General features: G+C 45.9%; 1 protein-coding gene across 1 annotated transcript in view; it reads left to right on the top strand.

The window, feature by feature from the left end:
- The window catches only part of Tmem212 (transmembrane protein 212), a 29,608-nt gene that overhangs the window by 938 nt on the left and 8,670 nt on the right, over positions 1-20,000 (top strand). Inside the window, exons 2-3 of the mRNA XM_021197109.1 lie at positions 8,828-8,887; positions 10,160-10,483. Of these exons, the coding sequence (XP_021052768.1) occupies positions 8,828-8,887; positions 10,160-10,483 (384 nt within the window). The remainder of the gene's footprint in view (positions 1-8,827; positions 8,888-10,159; positions 10,484-20,000) is intronic.

Raw genomic sequence — 20,000 nt, 5'->3', positions numbered from 1 at the left:
TAATGGACTGATTGTTATGTAGTTGTCCATCCCTTACAAGCTACTGTCCCCACAGTGGACTTAGTTTTGACTAAGATTATATATATATTTGAGGTATGTTAGATGTAGGCTGAATGTATATGTTAGGCATAGGCCAAGAGAAAAGAACTGAGTATCTATCCTGACACTACTGAGCGGCTAACTGAGCTGGACGGAGGCGGTCTGGGGCAGGCTCAGAGTTAGAACTACAGGCTGAGGGAAGTAGCTTGCATTCAAGTTCTGACATCGATGCTCTTACTATGTGGAGCGAGACAGGAGCCTCAGCCAGCTAGTTCCTTCTTGCTCTTTCCTGTGCTCTGGGGAAAACTGTCCAACCCTAAGATGCTTGGTTGGGATGAAGGCATTGACTGATGGCAACAGCTTTGTACTCGATTGCTAGCAAACACCAAACCTTTCCCTTACTCTGTGCTCTGTGCAAATTCTCTGCCCTGAATCACGTGCTAGGAGCCCTGCTCAACTCCCCTGTTCCCCACAGTGCTGCCTCCTGGGCCTCACTGCCAGCCAGCTTGCCCTTATGTCCGTGCCGTCACATTCACAGCTGCCGTTCACAATGCCAAGGCGTGTTCCTCCCTAGGCCTTTGCTCTGAGGGCTCTGTCTAAACTCTTCCTGTGTTTGGCTGACTCCCAAACCTCTTCTTTTAAAAGGCAGGATCTTAGGTACCTCAGGCTGTTCTAGAATTCTCTATGAGCTTCTGATCTTCCAACTCCCAACTTCCCAGTGTTGGAATTGGACACAAACAACACTCTCGGAGGTCCAGCCAAGGGCTTCATGCTGCGCGTGAACTGAGCTACACACCCGACTCCTCCCATCAGTTCTCAAGTAAATGTCACTTTCTCACCCATGCCTTCCCTCTTGACCCTCTTTAAAATTGCAACCCCCCCCCTGGAGGCCAGCAAGATGACCCAGCAGGTAAAGGTGCTTGTCCCAAGCTTGAAGATCTGAGTTCAATACCTGGAACCCACATGGTGGATGGTGAGAACCAATCCCCATCAGAGATCCTGACCCCCACACCTGTGCTGTGGTGTCCATAGCCCACTGCCCAGCCCCACACAAATAAATAAAGTAAATGTGAAAACAAACAAAACTCTTTAAAATTGTAACCCCTGCCCCCATCTGCCATCCCCAATCCTATAGCCCCACCCACATCTACATTACTATATAATTGAACGATTCACTATGCATTATACAAGGACAGGGGTTCAGTTTCTACTTTCTTTTTTACTCTATCCCCAAGAGCTTGGGACAAAAGAGCTGCCTGCTAGATTTTGACAAAGTAGCATTTGATGGATATTGTTGACTAGAGTAGATGACTCCTGGGCCCTGAATTCTGTGACAAGAGTGTGTTGTAGAGTTCAAATCTGATAAGGTTACAAGGACTACAGGTGAGGCTGCCATCTATGGGGGAGAAATCTTCCCAAAAAGGAAAGCAGCAGACTGTTCAGTTCTTTCATGTTTAAATTTAGAACAATACCTTTTTTTTTTCCTCTTGAGTTTCTTACCAAGCCAGTTTTGTCTGATGACGGTCAGCTCGGAAAGGCCTCTGCCTTAGTCCACACCACCCCCACCAATCACTTCCTTAATTGCTGCTGAGGTGCATCGTCCTCTGGTGAAAAGGTGGCTGGTATGTTTCCCATTTCCTTCACAAACAACTCCTGATTTTTTATGAGACTTCTAAGAGAAGTTTTCTTACAGATGATACAATCCCTTGTATTTGTTCAAAGGTTTTATTCAAGACTTACTAAGTCAGGTCTAAGGTTTGGTCCACAGACTCTCCTAATTCTGCTCTGAAATCCACATGGCTCACAATTTTTCTAGGATGTCTGAGCAAGGTTATTTATTTAAAGGCATCAGCTGCTAGAAAGCATGAAACCAGCAGGCCATAGTAGCTTCAGATCCCTATTAATCAAGAATATAAGGCCTGCCTGCAAAGCCATCTCTGATGAAGACACTGGATCCCATGAGTTTGATCACAGGATCCAGACCTAGAAAGTCCAGGGTCTTGGCCAGAAACCAGCCACAACCTGGCTCCCGGAAATACTCAAATACAGTATCAGGATTGCATTTGAGCCCTGCATGCAGGGCTTCTCAACTGCTATAGAAATGGCTTGTCAGTCTAGGGACTTCCATCCACCAGACAGTATCAAAGAAAAGCCAATGTTTGGCAGTGGATACAATACTGGAAGCAGAGCTTATTTGGTCTATTGCAGAATGGAGAGAGGAGACGGCACAGGGCAAGGTTCAGGTCCAGATATTAGAGCATAAGAGATAATTCAGGTCAAGGAGGAGGGTGTAGGGCAGTGGGTAGGAAATGATGAGGGCAGGCGAGGTGATCAGACCTGGTCTTCAGGGTGATGATGAAGGAAAAAGAGAGAAGTACATGGTAAAGGTCACCAAACATCACTGGCGCTGAAGATGGGCTGCTCACTGAAGCTCTCGGTTATGTTTTATTTATTCAATCCATTTTATTGTGTGTATGAATGTGCACGTGTGCCCCTGTGTACCTTGGAGGTCAGAGAACAACATTCAGTAGCTCGTTCTCTCCTTCCACCGTGTGGAATCAAGCTCAGCCCTCAGCTTGGCAGCAAGTGCCATCACCTGCTGCGCCATCACCTGCCGCGCCATCTCATAGGCACCCTATTAAGATTTTTACAAGGAAGTGCAGAGTCTGGTCAAGTTGATCTTTGTCAGTGGTTAGTTTTCCGCTCAAATAGTCTAAGCTTTTTTTGTAGTCAGCTCGTCTAAAAACCAATTAGTCATCTCGTCATCCAAACCAATTTTTCCTTCTCCAACTTCCTTTAGTGTGTGTTGGGAAATCAATTTCAAAGCAAGAATGACCTTTGACTCAATTCTTTCCGTTAAAGTAGCCTCTTTAAAGACCGTTTATGCAACTCACTGAGGAATCTAAGATGGGAGGGTTAATGCTGGGGGACCTATAGGTAGCAGGATCAGCGCTGGTGACCTATGGACACACGGTCAGTGTGAGGATCTATAGACAGCAGGGCCAGTGCTGGAGGATCTGTGGACAGCAAGGTCAGCAGGGTCAGGGCTGGGTTATGCTGGGGCTCAGCAGTACCTGACAGGCAACTCCCACTTTACCAGCTTCGGCAGGAAGGAAGATATTCTAAAGACAGATTGGTGTGCCCCTCCCTTTGGCCATTGGGCAATTGAAACAATGGGCCCCAAGGAACTGGAATTTCCCCAGGAAGCTCATGCCAAGGGGAGGAAAGGCACAACCGGTGGCATCAGGGAAGGAACTTGTATCCATTAAGATGGCTTCTGGCAACTTGTCAGACCACCTCAACAGATGGACTTGAATCTAGGCAACGATGCATCTGTCATGAGTGGGTGCGAGTCTTGTCCCACACTGCTTAGCTATCCTGATCGCTTGTCCTCTGTCTGAAGGTGACCGTCATGTTGGGTCCTGAAGGTGACTTGGAGGGTTCTTCTTTGTCCCTCCTTTCAGCATGGCCACATTTCCTTACTTCTCTCTACTGTCATTTTATGTCACCTTTGGGGGACAGGTGGCCTCGTCTAGTTTGCTGGTCCTGTCACAGTGGAGGCTTTGGCACTAAAACCTTTGATAATACTAGAGAATGTCATGCTGTCAACTCTAGGCCTGTGCTGTGGAGTAATGACCTAAACCAGCCCTCTTCAGTCACCTGCCATGGGTCCTCAGATTTTCCTAACGCATGTCCCAGCGCTCACTTTTCTCTTCTGCTCACTGTGTACCTTCTCCAACCCTACTCAGATGTTATATCTAGGCAAGCATGAAGGCCAAACTGTAGAGGACCTATGTGTTCAAAGATAATAACACCAATGTACAGGGTAGCTAACAGCAGTTTTAGTGAACAGAGTACAATAGAAGAGATTAGTAGAGTTTATCACATAGTAAAGATCCGGTACTAAATCTATTAGATACAATATCAGATGGATAGGACTCAGAATGTAGCTCAGTTACTTAGCAACAATTATCATGCATGAAACCCTCGGTTAGATCTCCATCACCACATGAACTGGGCCTGGTGGTACATAATCTCGTTACCTGGGAGATGGAGGCAGGAGGATCCAAAGGTCTAAGTCACCTTGGCTGAGCTGGAGGCTGACCTGGGTCACGTGAGTTCTAACTGCCCCAGAAGGAATGCAGATGCTCTAAGGACATCGTGTGACCCTCCTCTTGATCATGAGACCTCTAAGAACAGGTCTGTCCCCACGAATCTCAGACACCCTGGCAGAGGAGTTGAGCAGGGACAACAATGGGCAGGAGCACACCTTGACAAAGACTGCTCACCTACGCCTGCCTACCTCTGGCTCTCTGATTAAACCTTAACCTTCTACTGAGACCCTGGAGATGAACTTGGCAGAGGGGGACAGACCTCTCAGTTCTTCTTCCCACTGTGAGGATGAGTGGCCGATGAGATGCCTTAGGGCTGCAAGGGTCTGGGCTATGACCCTGATATCACTGCTAACAAGACCTGTCTCGAAATAAATTTAAAAAGATAAAAACAAACAAACAAAAAGATTTGTGACTAAACCAAGATTCAAGATGTACTGCTCACCATGAGTGGAGTTTAAAGTCTGAAGAACAGGGTTCTGCAGGGACCCTGAGACCATACCCATTTTAGTCCAGCTTGTGTACAACATCTGTCTCCGACGTCTACATTCTTGTGAGTCAGACTAGCTGCTTCCTTTTCAAAAGCCACCAGCATTACTTGGCTGTCCCCAGATAAACCCAATATGTACTGACCTAGCTCTTGATGTCCTCGTCATCCTGGCGTAACACAGCTTTGAACTCTGATTTTCGGCTTTCCTCTACCAAGTCCCCCACCCCCACCCACTCACCACCCTGCTGCAGGTCTGGGATCCCTCTTGTCTGAGCCCCGAGCACTGTATAACTTCCTCTGCTCTGCAGATGCAGGTCTTCAGCCGAGACTGCCCTCACCTGGCATGGCCGTGGGGAATCAAAGCCACGCTTCAGACTTGTCCCCGGCTCTCTTTGTCCTGAAGCTTTGATCTGTTTCCCTCCTGAACGTAATAACTAAAGCTCTTCTTGTGTGCCAGGCACGCTTTCCTGCCAATTTTTATTTTATTTGGTAAACTTAATGTTTTGTGTTTCATGTGTATGTATGCATCAGAGACAGCGGCAGAGAGGGAGGGAGGGCGGGAGACGGGGATGGGGGCGGTTTGGGGGAGGAGCAGGATCACAAGCGCAGGTATCTCGGAGGCCAGAAGAGGGCAGGGCATCAGACCCCCCTGGAGCCAGCGTTTCAGGCAGGTAAGAGCTGCCTGCCAAGGGTGCGGGGGGGGGGGGGACCCAACTCGGGTCCTCTGTGAGAGTCGCACATGCGCTCTTAACGGCTGAGCCTTCTCTCCTCAGCCTCTTCAATGGAGACATTTGTATGCGTCCGTTACTGCAAATCCCAGTGAGCTCATGCAGTTATTATGTGCTGCTTTTATTGATCTTTTACAGCCCCTTCGCCTCTTTTGAAAAGCAGGAAGAGTAGTTCCGTGACGGTTTCTTTAACTTCATGTTCGAGAATCTAGTTTCGATGGATAGCATCCCTCGGAGGCACACGGGTTTGAACACTTGGTTCTCAGCTAATGGGAGTATTAGGGAAGGTTACGGGATGGGACGTGAAACCTGGTTTTAAAAAAAAAAAATCGGTCACTGAGGACAGACTTTGAGGCCTTATACATAGCTCAGCCCTATTTCCTGCCCACTATCTCCTTCACAAGTGTAGATGCAGTGTGAATGGCCGGCCTGCAGCTCCTGCCCCCTGCCTTCTCTGCCTGCTGCTATGTTCTCATCCACAGTGGACAGTATCTCCCTGGAATTATAGGCCCAAATAAGTCCTTTATCCCTTAAGTTGCTTCATTGGGATATGTTATAACAGAAATAGAAAGAAACTAATGCAGGGTCCCATGTAGCCCAGGCTGGCCTCAAACACTCTGTGTAACGAAAGATGACTTTGAACTTCCGATCCTCTCGACTCTACGTAAGATCTTGTAATTGACTAAGCCATATCCTCTTTTCATAGGACGCCACTGAAGTTTGCATTTCTATTGCTTCCTTCCATTCATCTGCTTCTGGGAGCTGCATGCCATACTTGGGCAGTTTAAACTTCTAGAAAAAGGGCTCACAACTACCAAGCTATGAAAGCCTTAGCCATCCCAGGGAAAGCAAAGCATGGTGGCGGGGCAGGGGTGGGCGTGGGGCGCTCTCTACCACCACCTGGCACCTCCCCTCCCCGCCCTTCCCATAACCATAAGGCTTCTCCAGCCCTTTACTTACCAGACGCTCCACTCTTTCCTCGTTTTCTTCTCCTCTTGAGGTCTCCTCTCCACTTTCAAATCTCTCCTGTTTTAATTCTTTCCCACTCCTTATCTAAAAATAGAAGAGAGTAGCGGGCATCAAGGAGGATGGGTGTGCTCTGCTTGGGCAGTCCCATCCCATCAGCCAGGTGAATTTAACAAGTTATGGAGCGGCCAGCATCCCAGGCTACTGCTCAGTGAAAGAGCCTTTTCAGAGCTGTGTGTAAACACGGCAAAATTCAAGCTGGCTGCTACGACCGAAATAACAGGAAACTGCAGCTCTGTAGTGCTTTTCAATTTTCAAAAGGAAAGAAACCCGGCCAACCCCACACTCAAGGCAAGCTAGAACCTCTTCATCCCATAATGTCAGCTATCTTCCAGAGCTTCGCCAGCAATCTCCTGCTTCTGAGCTCCTGTGACTGATGACAGGCGAGCCACAGGTCAACTTAGACGCTTAGACAACCCCTGACTCCATTTCTCTGCTCTTCGTAATTCTCCCGTTTGTTCGGCTATTTGCACGCTTCTGCCTCCTTTGCACCCCTTGGAAAGGTTTCTCTTGCAGAATCAAGCCAGGAACCTCTTTTGACTGTAGATGCTCCTGTTTTTACCCGCAGGACTTTCATAGTAGAGCCACAAGTCTGCCATTTCCGGCTCAGCAACAGGAGCCATGCGTGAGAGGGTGTTTCCTTCACCCAGTTTCTCTAGATCCAAGTTTCAAAACAATAAATGCCCTAAACTTGGAGCTTTGCGAACAGCATCCCACTAAATCACATGGGTGAGGCTCTGATTTCTCCCCTTACATTAACAGATTCTGGGCAGACCATCACATTATTCAGTCCTCTGTCAAAATAAAAACTGTGTTATTTTTAAATCAGTCTATACTTAGTATCTAATTTTAGGCTCATCTCTTCCTGACTTCCATCTCTAACTGGACCTCAGAATTCATGCTTTGAATGGGGGGGTATAAGGATTCTGTGGTTTGAGGATCAGTGATTTCTAGTCTCAATAACCTCAAACAGCTCCATCTTCAGACCTCGTGATGAATCCAAGATGAGCTCAGAGATTCTTTTTCCATTATCTACTGCAAAGTTCTGGATACACCATTCCCTCTTTCATTAACTATTTCTTGTTCTGCACTTTGAGTGTTTTTCTTTGAATGGGGACTATAGAGAAAATGCCTTCATACAAGAGGAGAGCACTGCACCCAGAACACTGAATGCCGTGCCGTTCTAATGACTGTCTTTACTATTTAGGAAACAGAGGCCGTGTGTCTGCACCCTATCAGCAGTTAAAGGCAGAACAATTAAAAAAAAAAAAAAAGCAAGCTGCAAAAGATCAGACCATGGCTAGGAATGATTTCTGGGCTTGAGGACAGGTCTCCATTCCAGTTTGTCCCATTTGCAGCTTTATAAATTTGTTGGAAAGATGGAAACATGTCTCAGTGAGCAAAGATGTTTGTAGTTAAGCCCGAGTCTGAATTCAATCCCCAGGCCCCACATGGTAAGAAACAGCCAATGCTATCAATTTATCTGACCTACACCACACACACACACACACACACACACACACACACACACACACACAGAGAGACAGAGAGACAGAGAGACAGAGAGACAGAGAGACAGAGAGACAGAGAGACAGAGAGAGACAGAGATTAAAAATACATAAAATTATATAGATAGATATAGATAGGGTATAGATATAATTTTATGTTCATCCCTTTTTCTCTGGACTTCAAAATTCGTGCTTTGATGTATGTAAATATGCGCAACACACACACACACACACACACACACACACATTTTCGTTGCTGTGATAAAAAAATTATGTAGCATAACCAAAAGCAACTTAAGAGTTTTTTTCTGGCTTATGATTCCAGAAGGTTCGAGTCTATGATGGCAGGAAAGGCCTACCGAGGAGGAAGATGGCTCTTATATTTCTACCTCCACACAGGAAGCAGCAAGCAGAGGGAGCAAGCAGGAAGTGGGACAAGACTATAACACAGCAGAGCCCACCCCCCACTTTAACATACGACCATCTCAAGACTCCAAGTCCTAAAGATTACATGCTCTTCCCAACATCGCCACCAACTTGGAACCAAGTGTTCAGACGCACGAGCCTCCTCGGCCATTTCTCATTCAAACCACCACACAAAGCCTAGGGCGAGATCTATGAAGCCAAGATTTAACTGTCGTGACCTGACAGTAGCGGAGGTGGTGCCAGTGACGGCAAAGTCAACAGAGAGAATGGAAAATAAGTTGGTGTGACTCATGTCCTGATGACTCTAATGGCTTCTTTTCCTCCCTGTCAACACAGCTCCTTTCACAGATGAAGAGGGGATCAGAGCCGTAAATCCATTTCACCCTTCGCCCTGCCTTCCAGCTTGTGATAAAGTTGTCAAGCTGTGAGACAGATTGAACTCTTAGCAGAGGTCCCTTCGATTGTGGATGTTATTTTTTTCCAATTTTCTTTTCACAGGCTGTCACAGCTGGATCACTTGTGCTGCTGGCTCATAGAGAGTGGACCCAGAGATACTTGGTAAATACAAAAGTGTCTGCAGAGACGGTTCAGTGGATTGTGTGTGTGTGTGTGTGTGTATGTGTGAGTCATGGATCACAAGATTGGGTCTCATGGATCTCAGGTTGTCCTTGAACTAATTCTCCTTTCTCTATCTCCCAAGTACTGAGATTACAGGCATATACCATCTTGCTCAATTCTGTAAACTATGTTTAAAATGTATAATTTTTTTTATTTTCTTACTCCAAATAATTTCTCTAAGTTCATGAATATTGTTTGGGGTCAGTGTCCATACTCATGAATTTAATGAATTTAATCATGTTGTAGTAATGAAGTATAGGTGCTTCATGTATTCATGTGCCCATGAATATTTCATGTTCCGACGTGTGCATGAGTGAATGTGTGCATGTGTGTGTGTGTGTTTGTGTGTGTGTGTGTGTGTGTGTGTGCTATGGAGTGAACCCAAAGACATAGGCAAATCCTTTACCCACTGAACTACACCTCCAGTCTCAATGCAGTTCACATCTCAACTCTGAGGTCTCCTTCCCAGCCCTCACAGTCTGGGAAAAGATGGAAGGTCGGAGCGAGCCTGCTTCTAATAGTGCTGAGCTGGCTTTTTCCATGCTACAGAAAGAGCGCAGCATCTGATCATAGATCTGTTTTCCATAGCAAAGGCTGAAGATAGGAGGTCAGCTGGGGATGCCACGGTTTGATTGAGAAGGTCTGGGCAGGGTGAAAGGCAAGCTCTCCGAGAGTCTCCTAACCGTACAATGCTAACCAACCAGAGCTGATACCCTGAGTAGCAAGCCCTAGAGAAGGGACTGGTTCCATTCATTTTGTTTTTCCCAACACGAGCTGGCACTTTGTGTCAGATAGGGAATAAAACGTTATCGAATTGATTTCATTTTAGCTCAGGTTGGCAGACATGATGTCCTCCTGCAGCGTAGATTGGCAGCAAGGGAAACAGGACCTGAAAGGAAGGGTGAGAGGACTAGGGATGTCAGAGGTAGTGTGGACCTGGCATTCAGAAGGCCCGGAGCTTGCATTTTAAATGGCGGCACTGGGATGCGGGTAGGGTGGGATAATCCAGTGTGGCACTTGGGAGGTAGAAGCAGGAAAGATCAAGAGTTCAAGGCCAACCTTAGCAACATAGATAACATTGCCTGGACTTCAGGAGACCCTATCTTGAGAATAGAAAAGAACTGAAAGCTGTGTATATCCCTCTGCCACGTAGAGGGAATTAATGACCGACACTCTTTCTCCAGGTAACAGTTTGTTTCTGCTTGTTTTCAGTGGGAAGCCGCGTTCACCTTCGTAATTCTGAGCATTCTCGGATGTCCACTTCATTTCGCAGTAGCCTTGCAATCTGCCCTCCTTGGTCCATATTGCTTCTACTCCTTCTCAGGGGTTGCGGGGACCAATTACCTTGGTTACGCGGTTACCATTCCTTTTCCGTACACGAAGTTCCGGTCGGTCTGTGTGGACCCGCTCCACTGTGAAGAGTATCACCTGACCCTTCAGGTCCTGGACCTGTGCCTGAGCCTCATGCTGTTCTGCGTGTCCCTGGCAGTGTTCATCAAGCTTTCTGCAAGACTGATGCAGACCGGACACATAAATGTAAGTCTCAACAAAGAGAGGCTCGGCTTGCTCAGTCCCTATTGGCACAAAGGGAGGGGCTGGCTGTAGGGACTCTGTAAGTGTTCTCCCTCAGTCTCCTCTATGTCCTGCCATGGTAACCAGTGTCCAGAATGTTCCACGTACTCAGTGATTGATTTTGGATGCATGTGTGGATGTCAAGAGAACAACTGGTTTAGCTGTAGGCACCACTTGCCAATTTTTCTCTCAGCCTAGAATCTTAAAACTGTGTGTGGCAATATAGCAATGATACCTATTCCCACATCTTTGGTATTTTTCTCTCTTTTTAAAATTTTTAAATTAACTGACAATTTCACACATGTATATAATGTATTGGATCACACTCACCTCACAGTACCTTCTCCCCCCCCCCTTTTCTCATCCACTGAACCCCCTTTCCATAATTAGTTCCCCCTTCTACTGTTGTGTGTGGTGTAGTGTGGATGTGTGTGTGAGAGAGTATATGCAGTATGGGTGGGTGATATGGATTTGTAAGTAGATGTGTGTGTATGTGTGTGTGTGTACATGAATGTGTGTGGTGTGTGCGCGAGAGTGTGTGCATAGTGTGCATGTGTATGTGTGGTGTGTGTGTGTGTGTGTGTGTGGTATGTATGTGTATGTGTGTGTATGTACGTGTGTGTTTGGACATGTGTATATGCATGCATGACCTCACTCAGCCTGATGGGTTTCATTGAAGTTTTCACTGAATCACGAAGAGACATTTACTTGCACATGGGCAGTTAACCAGTGGCTACACCACTGAAGAAAACATCTCTCATTACTCCAGCCATCATTAACTGCCTAGAGCTCCCCAGGAAGGGGTGGGACCTCTGGATGATGGAGTGCTGTCTGATCCAGTCTTATTCTGGGAACTAACCACAAGTCTGAGCAAAATCAGCTCTTATAAAATAAAAAAATAAAAAAAAAAGATGTGTGCCCCACCCTGCTTCGCATTGGTTATAAGATCAGAGTTGGTTTTTCTCCTGGGAAAATGTATATTAAACAAACTTCAAATTTCAAACCTTAAAAAAATAGATTTATTTGTTTCATTTTGAGAGGTCTCTTTTTGTAGCCTAAGCTAACCTGGAACTCACTATGTAGCCTAGGATGGCATTGAATTCTTAGCAATCCCAGCCTCCCACATGCTGAATTATAGGTGTGTCTCACCATATATATTTTTAATTTTTAATTTGTGTATATGGGTGTTTTGCCTGCAAGTATGGCTGCAGAGTTCATGTAGTGCCCATGGAGGCCAAAGAGGGCATGAGATCCTCGGAACTGGAGTTGTCATGGTTGTGAGCTGTCACTTGGGTGCAGGGAACAGAATCTGAGTCCCTTGCAAGAGCCAGGCTCCTGACTGCTTTGAACATCTTGCCAGGCACAAACCAACATTTAGGCCATGTTTTAGTGTGTTCCTTTGCAATTTTTCTTGGTGTTAGAGTAGTTAATTTTTTGCTTTATTTTACTGTATTAAACTTTATCATATAAAATTTTTCTAGGAGAGAATACCAAAAGTTTTGTGGAAACTGGTTGTACAAACATCCTTTATGCTTTAAATATTAGTCAAATACAGATGCTTTAATTTGGCATCCGCCCATGAGTTCCAAAAGGTGACTTTGCTGCTGTTAAACAATGTATGAAAAAAGTTCTCCCAGTATGTCTGTTTAGGCCATGATGGAGAATTTTGTATATCCCAAACCAAGCTAACTTTTTAGCTTTATCGGGGAGAGCTACTAATAGTGCTAACGAGTGGTCCTAGCCAACTTTGGACTGTGTGGAGCTAAGCTTGCATCTTACAGCTTGTGTGCCCCTCCTAACCAGGAGGGCTGGGTGCTGGTACAGTGCTGACCTGGTAAGCACAAAGCTCTGCATTTGATCCCAAGCACCACACAAAACAGATACAGTTGGTACCCATCTGTGATCTCAGCTCTTAGGAGGCAGAAGCAAGAGGATCAGGAATTCAAAGTCATCCTTGACTTTATATTATAGCGAATCTCAAGTCCAGTGTGAGTTACCTAAGACCCAGTCTTGAATAAACTGGGGGGGGGTTGGGGGGGAGGGAGAATTTAACTTGTCTCAGATCCCACAGCTAAGGGGCTGAACCCAATTCTGAACCCAGAGCACCTTCTAACCAAGCCTGCCTTGGACCTTCCTGTTACTACTGCTGGTCTGCTGGCCCTAGGCCCAGCCCATTGCCACAGGATTGAAGGTAGGAGAGCCCCAGCTCCTAACTCTTCTAGGTGTGGCTGATGTCCATCCTCTGCCTCTTGAAGAGCCTTCTTTAGACAGAGACGGTCCCACTGCGAACTCAGCTTCTGTGATCCAGATGCCTATCTATGCGGTCAAGTGAATCTAGATAGTGTTGGACAGCTTCTTTTCTTCCCGTTCAATTCTATCTACCCCAACCAGCCAAGCTGGAGCACAGGAAGTTGGCACTCTTGATACCTTTTGTGGTCAGTCCTGTCCTCTTCAGCTCCTACATAAGTCTGCAAAGGAAATCCTGTACATTCCTAGGAACAGAGCTGATTTTTACAGGGAGGCCTGCCAAGCAGAGGGAGGCCAACCCACATTCCCTCCCCTACACTGCCAGGGCATCTGGAAATTTAGAACTTGACATTTCTCCCAGGTAGCAGACAGTCCACATTTTCTAGAGTTCTTTGTTATGAGGAGCCCATGGCTAAGAGAAGCAGTGACGTGCTGGCCACCATGGGGAATCCATAGGCATATGGCCACCCTCCAATGTTTGTAACACCTACATTTAGTACAGATGGAGGGCAGGGAAAATGGAAGGAGAAACTGGATGTGGAGTTTGGTCAGTGAGCTCCAGAGACTATTTATGGCAGGAGCCTCTCTGAAATCCCTGGAGAGACTGAGAAAATGAACAAGAAGCAGAAGTGAGACACCTGTGGATCTCGACCCCTTTGGGGAGGAGGTGTCAAACAACCCTTTTGCAGGGGTCACAAAAGCCCATCAGAATACACAGATATATACATTATGATTCATAACAGTATCCATGTTACAGTTATGAAGTAGTAATGAAAATAATGTTACGGTTGGGGGTCTCCACAGCATAAGGAACTGTATTAAAGGGTCCCAGAAGTAGGAAGGTTGAGAGTCACCGCACTCCAAGGTAGAAGTTGCTCCGATTGCTCCAGCAGAGCTCCTCAGCCCACAGCGCCCACCCACCACTGCAATATGCTTCTCAGAGGAGAAGACTGCCAGTAGACACACTCAGGCAGGTTGCTAAGCCATTCGTTGTCTGTTTTGAGATAGTGTCTCATGTAGCCCAGGCTGGCCTCAAACTCATGGCATAGGATGACCTTGCGTTCCCGTTCTGCCTTTACCTTCAGGGTGCTGGGATCACAGGTCAACTCTAACATGCCTGAATTACAAACAGGCTCTAACTTGCCTGACTTCTGGGTTCTTATTAAAACAAATTTCTGGACCCCCACCTGAGCTCTGCAATGTCAGAAACCTAAGGAAGAACATAGACAATGTACATTTATGACACATATCCTGGGAAATTCTAATGACCACGGAAGTCAATGAATTGACATTATAACTTGTTTATTTCCTTTCTCCACCCCTCCCCTGCTTTAAAGACAAGGTATGACATAACCCAGGCTAGCCTTGAACTTGCAATGTAACTAAGGTTAACCTTGAACTTGTGGCCTTCCTGCCTTTACCTTCAAACGCTGGGATTACTATTGTGAAACGCCATACCTGCTTTGTGAGGTGTTTGGAGCTGAACCTGTGGTTTCACGCCTGCTAGGCAAGCACTCTACCAACTGAGCTTTGTCCCCAGCCTCTTAAATCTTATTTCTCTGCAAAAGCATCTCTTCTTACTGGCATTTCTGGACAGAGGCCCTATTTCTCTATCTTCCTACAATGTAGCACCAGTTTAGGTAAACATCTAGATACATTTACTAAGGTCATTTCCCTTGAGTACATCTTTGGATGATTTGACATGGCAGCTCGAGTTTCATTAGCCATCTTGTGGGACTGACACAACGGGACCTGAAGGTCTACATTAGCTCATATGGCCCTGCCCCTCAGAGCCAGAGGATATCTTTCAGGAGTTGGATCTCTCCTACCATGCATATTCCGGGAATGGCCTTGTCTTCGCACCTGGTATCGAACACCCTTACCCACTGACCACCTCACTGGCCTGTGTTGCTATATTCTCTATATAATGAAAGTGTTAAGTTGGGGGTTTTTTTTGTTTGTTTTTTTGTTTTTTTGTTTTCTTTTCCTAATAATAATGCCCCGAATTTTCCTTTAAACTCTGGTCCATATTATAAAGCATGCTCCTGACTGGTACTTTTTTTTTCTCTTTCAAAGAAAACACTGATAACCGCGTTACAAACGGTAATCTTACGTGTCATTTTGAAAAGTCAATATTCTTCCAGGAAACCAGAACTATCATGAAATTTGAGGGTCAGGAGGATTTGTTTTTCAAAAAGAGAAAGCAACAATCAAAATGCATTGTAAACATGTGCACAATTCTCCAAGAAATAATAATTACATTTGGAAAACAGAGAAAGGTAAAGAAAACAGCGACGGTCTGAAGGAAGGTGAAAGAAGTGGAGGTAGCGGGCCGCCTGTCTCCCCCAGCTGTCTCACCCAATGCTGTGTTCCTCATGGGTTTTGTCCTGTAAGTTCCTGTTTTCAGAAATGAGCCAGACACTCCCCACCCCCACCCCATTCCCAACTCTCTTCATTAGGATTGAGGTCATCTTGTTATATAGGTCACTCAGAGAAAGGGCAGGGCAATCCTAACCTAGTCACACTGAGACATGCACGAGTGGGGGAGCATTTGATGACTCTGAGAATCATGAAGACCTTGCTAACACGTAGCCTTTCTGTCTCCAAGGACTATGTGCCAAGGACTGCAAAAACAGGATGCCCCCCGAAGCCCCCCGCAGCCCCCCACAGCCCCACGCAGCCCCCAACACACAACTTACATAGGACAACCGAACCAGAAACACAGCAGTTATCAGCATTCTGCATCCATGGAGCTGATGAGACAATAAGGATAAGGATTTCCGACACCCTGCAGCAGTTCCCTGCATCTGCTCCTCCCTCCCCATCCAGATGGAGTGTCTCCTTTTATTTTTCTTTCATTATTTTTTGTTATGCTTTGTGGCTTTTTTAATGAAACGGGGAAGGACCCCCCCCCTTGACTCGTGAGTTGATGGTTTTACTTTGTCTAATGAATGGAGATGCTTTCTTCACAGAAAAGATGCCAGTAAACCCTTCAAGTGCAATTTAAAGACACTTGAGCAAAATATTTATTAATGGGCAGCTCTTTCCTATAGTAGGAGACAAATGAGCAGGCATGTAATGGTGCATGTCTTGAACACCATTAATTCTCTGCATCAGTACAAATATAAATAGGTTAGGGAGGTATTTTGAGACAGTTCTCACAATGTAGATGGGGCTGGCAATCCCCCTGCCTCTACCTCTCATGTGCTGGGATGGAATAACAGATACGGTTCAGCACACCCAGATTTTGTAAATGTGCTTTGAAATGGATTCATCTGAAACTATTTTTAATTTTTTGTCCTTATATAGTACTTACACACCATAATGGGTTCCACTGTGACGTGTTCATGTTGTATAAAATCCACTTTGATCATATTCACCCATTACCTCTCCTTACCACCCATAAACTCCCTCCTCTTCCAGTTAGCCTGCCTTCTGCTTTCATGTCTTCAGTTCTTTTCTTGGTTCGATGAGTTTAATGCTTACAGGGACACGGGTGAGGGGGTTCATCTATAACTCTTGCATAAGGTCCTGAGGTCCCGAGCTGAACTCCAGTAAGATCTCTGTAGGAATACTGGGAACTGTATCCCCTTAGGCAGATAGACTAGGGTTGACTTGAGGCAGGCCCTTGTAAGAATTAGAGTCCAGTGTATTCTCCCTCTTGCAGTCCTACTGTGTTGTCTTCAGATTAGTCAGTAGAGAAATCAGAATCTAGAAGAATAACCCCAGGGGCTGGGGAGGTTGCTCAGGGGGTAAAGCGCTTACACAGAGACAGGCAGATCCCTGGGGCTCACGAGCCGCCAGTCGAACTAAAACACGGAGCTCCATGTCCAGGGAGAGACTCTCTCAAAGGGTAAGGTGGGTAGAGATAGAGGACACTAGCTACTTAAGCCTCTGCCCTCCACATGTGCACACACACACTTACTTGTGCATGCATGCATGCGCGCGCGTGTGCACGCGCACGCACAACACACACACACACACATGCCATAGTGAGGATGGGGAGAAGAGAGAAGAGAAGAGACGGAGAGAAAGAGAGAGAAAAGAGACACACACACACACACACACAGAGAGAGAGAGAGAGAGAGAGAGAGAGAGAGAGAGAGAGAGAGAGAGACTCACACAATGTGGATATTACCACTTCTGCAATCTCAAGTTCTGTGAGAGAACAGCAGCATGACAAATGGTCAAAGGAGAGTAACAGTAGCTGTTGTTTACCAACTAATTACCAGCTATAGTCACTACCTTCAAGTATTAGCTGTAGCTGCTAGTTAGTTGCAGGTACTAGCTATAGTTGAAACCTAGCTGCAGGTACTAACTACAGATACTAGTTAGCTGCAAGTACTTGCTAGTTACAGGTAGTAGCTGTGGTTACTAGCTACCTGCAGGTATTGTTGGCTAGTTACTACTAGCTGCAGGTATTATTAGCTAGTTACTAGCTGCAGATAATAGCTACAGATACTAGTTACAGGTAGTAGCTGTAGTTACTAGCTATCTGTAGTATTGTTAGCTAGTTACTAGCTATCTGTAGGTATTGTTAGCTAGTTACTAGCTATCTGCAGGTATTGTTAGCTAGTTACTAGCTACAGGTACTAGACTTCTTTGTCTCTTTGTTTCATTAAAAGATAGAACTTGGGGAATTTGGGGATGGCTCAGTCAATACTGTACTGCCATGTCAACATAAGAAGCTGAGCCCTAATCCCCAGTACCCTTGTAAGCGGTACAATACATACCTGTGCCCACCGGTCACTGGGCAGGAGACAGGTGCAGCAGGGCACACCTGTACCCACCGGTCACTGGGCAGGAGACAGGTGCAGCAGGGCACACCTGTGCCCACCGGTCACTGGGCAGGAGACAGGTGCAGCAGGGCACACCTGTGCCCACCGGTCACTGGGCAGGAGACAGGTGCAGCAGCGCACACCTGTGCCCTCTGGTCACTGGGCAGGAGACAGGTGCAGCAGGGCACACCTGTGCCCACTGGTCACTGGGCAGGAGACAGATTCCTGCAGTGCACTAGCATGCCAGCCTGGCTGAATTGGCAAGCTGGTAGAAAAATGAGTGAGGTAGACAACCAGCACCTTACCTCTGGCTTCTATAGGTAGGCCTACTTACCTCTAATACATACTAGCAAATGTTCATCTCTGCACATGCATGTGTGTGTGCACTCATAAACACACCCAAGTGTGCATGTAATGCACTAATATCACAAGGTAGAATCTTGATTTAAAAACTCAGAGCTCCAATTCTCTAGAACTGTGAAGGAATGCAAGGAACACTATAGCTACACTTAGATTCCCTGGTGATTATAATGGAGCTAAAAAGGGGATGTGGGAGATCCAATTCCAGTCAGAAGGTACCAGTGTGGGTTTGCTGCTTTACATTGTATTGAAGAAACCTGGAACTGTCCCGGGATGCCTGAGTCCACTCTCTGTAGCCAAAGAGGGAGAAAGCCAGAGACATAATTAGGGTGAGAACAGGATTCTGGGCGTGAGGAGAGACTCTCCCCTGCTCTCGGGCTGGAGGACGTGGGACAGACTGTGGGATGTGTTGCGCTGTAAGCACACATCAATCATCTATGGAGTGTGCTGGCTCGTCTTTAGGACTCAGGGTTCTGGACAGGCAGCCTCCGGGGTCAGTCCAGATCTCTCACAGCCTGTGACTTTGAAATGCAAATTTCATTTCTTCTGACACATTATCCAGACACAATCTTCTGAGATCTCAGAAGGGAACATCACGTGAAAGCAAGTAGAAAAGGGGAAGGTTTTGTTCGTTCTGTTTGTGAAGGAATGCGCATCTCTTTCCCTGTTTGAAGTCACTGTTTTGTTTAAAAGTTACATCATATAGATGAGGTACAATGTCAGCCCATGACACAGTACATGCTAGACGCATTAGTCACGTAACAAGCACATGTCAACTCACAGATCCTCAGATCTCTCTAACCACTTTCTTTTTATTTATTTGTTGACTTCAACCACGTTAGAGCAAACCTTACCCAATATTCAATCTGTCATATGAAACATAAAAAATTTTCATGTTGGTTCTCTGGGAAAACAAACAACTTTCCACTATATTATTGAATACATAAGGGACACATCTCCAGTTTATTTGAAAAACAAGAGGAGGAGGAGGAGGAGGAGGAGGAGGAAGGGAGGGGGAGGAGCAAAAATTTTAAAATATTTTCCCTACATAATCATCAAAAAGAAGAGACAGCCTGTGGAATAGCAAAAGAACTTTGCCCACTATTCACCAAGCAATCTAGAATATAGAAAGAATTATAGACAGTAAATACCAAAAAACTTATGTAATCAATAAGTGGGACCAGGAGCTGAATTGACAACCTCCAAAAGAAACAACAGGTATGTGCTAACTATTTAAAGATGAACACAGCATCCTTAGCCATCGGAGAAATGTGAATGTAGACTGCTGCTGAGATTGCATCTCACGCCACTAAGAGTGGCTATCATCAGACAACAGCAGCAGAGTGCGCTGGTGAGGCCCATGGGGAAAGAGGAACCACGGACTGCTGTGAGGGTGTAAACTAGGGCAGCCACTATGGAAATCAGTATGGAGTCTTCCCGGTTTAAACCAGAGCCACCATATGGCCCAGCTGAACCACTCCCAGGTATAAACCTGAACAGTCTGCAGTCAACCAGAGATACCCACACATGCTTACCACTGTCCTGTCCACTATTGGGAAGTTATAAATCAGCCCAGATGCCCATCAACAGATGCATGGATGAAGAAAATATGGTGCATGTACACAATGGAATTTTATCAGACTGTAAAGAAAAACAACGCCATAGCCGTTGCAAGAATGGAGAGAACTGGCTGTCATTATGCCAGGCAAAGTAAGCCAGAGCCACAGAGAGAGATGCCACATGGTTTCATATGTGGAGCCTGGATTTCCATTTAAATGTATGTGCATATATAGATAATACTTTCTCAACCATGTGATACATTCTTGTAATTCCAATAAGCAAGATTCTGATGTAGGGAGATCTTGAATTTGAGTCAGTCTGCTCTATATAGTCAAACGTTGTCTTTAAAAACTAAAAATAAAGGCCAGAGAGTGGGATCAGCAGACAACATTAGTTCCACCTCTTCCAGAGAACCTGAGTTTGGTTTCCACCACCCACACCAGGCAGTTCACAATTACCTGTGACTCCAGCTCCAAAATGCAGACCGATACACACACACACACACACACACACACACACACACACACACACACACA

This window comes from Mus pahari, chromosome 4, assembly GCF_900095145.1.
Source record: "Mus pahari chromosome 4, PAHARI_EIJ_v1.1, whole genome shotgun sequence".
Classification (NCBI taxonomy): domain Eukaryota; kingdom Metazoa; phylum Chordata; class Mammalia; order Rodentia; family Muridae; genus Mus; species Mus pahari.
This window is presented reverse-complemented; position numbering and strand designations above follow the sequence as displayed.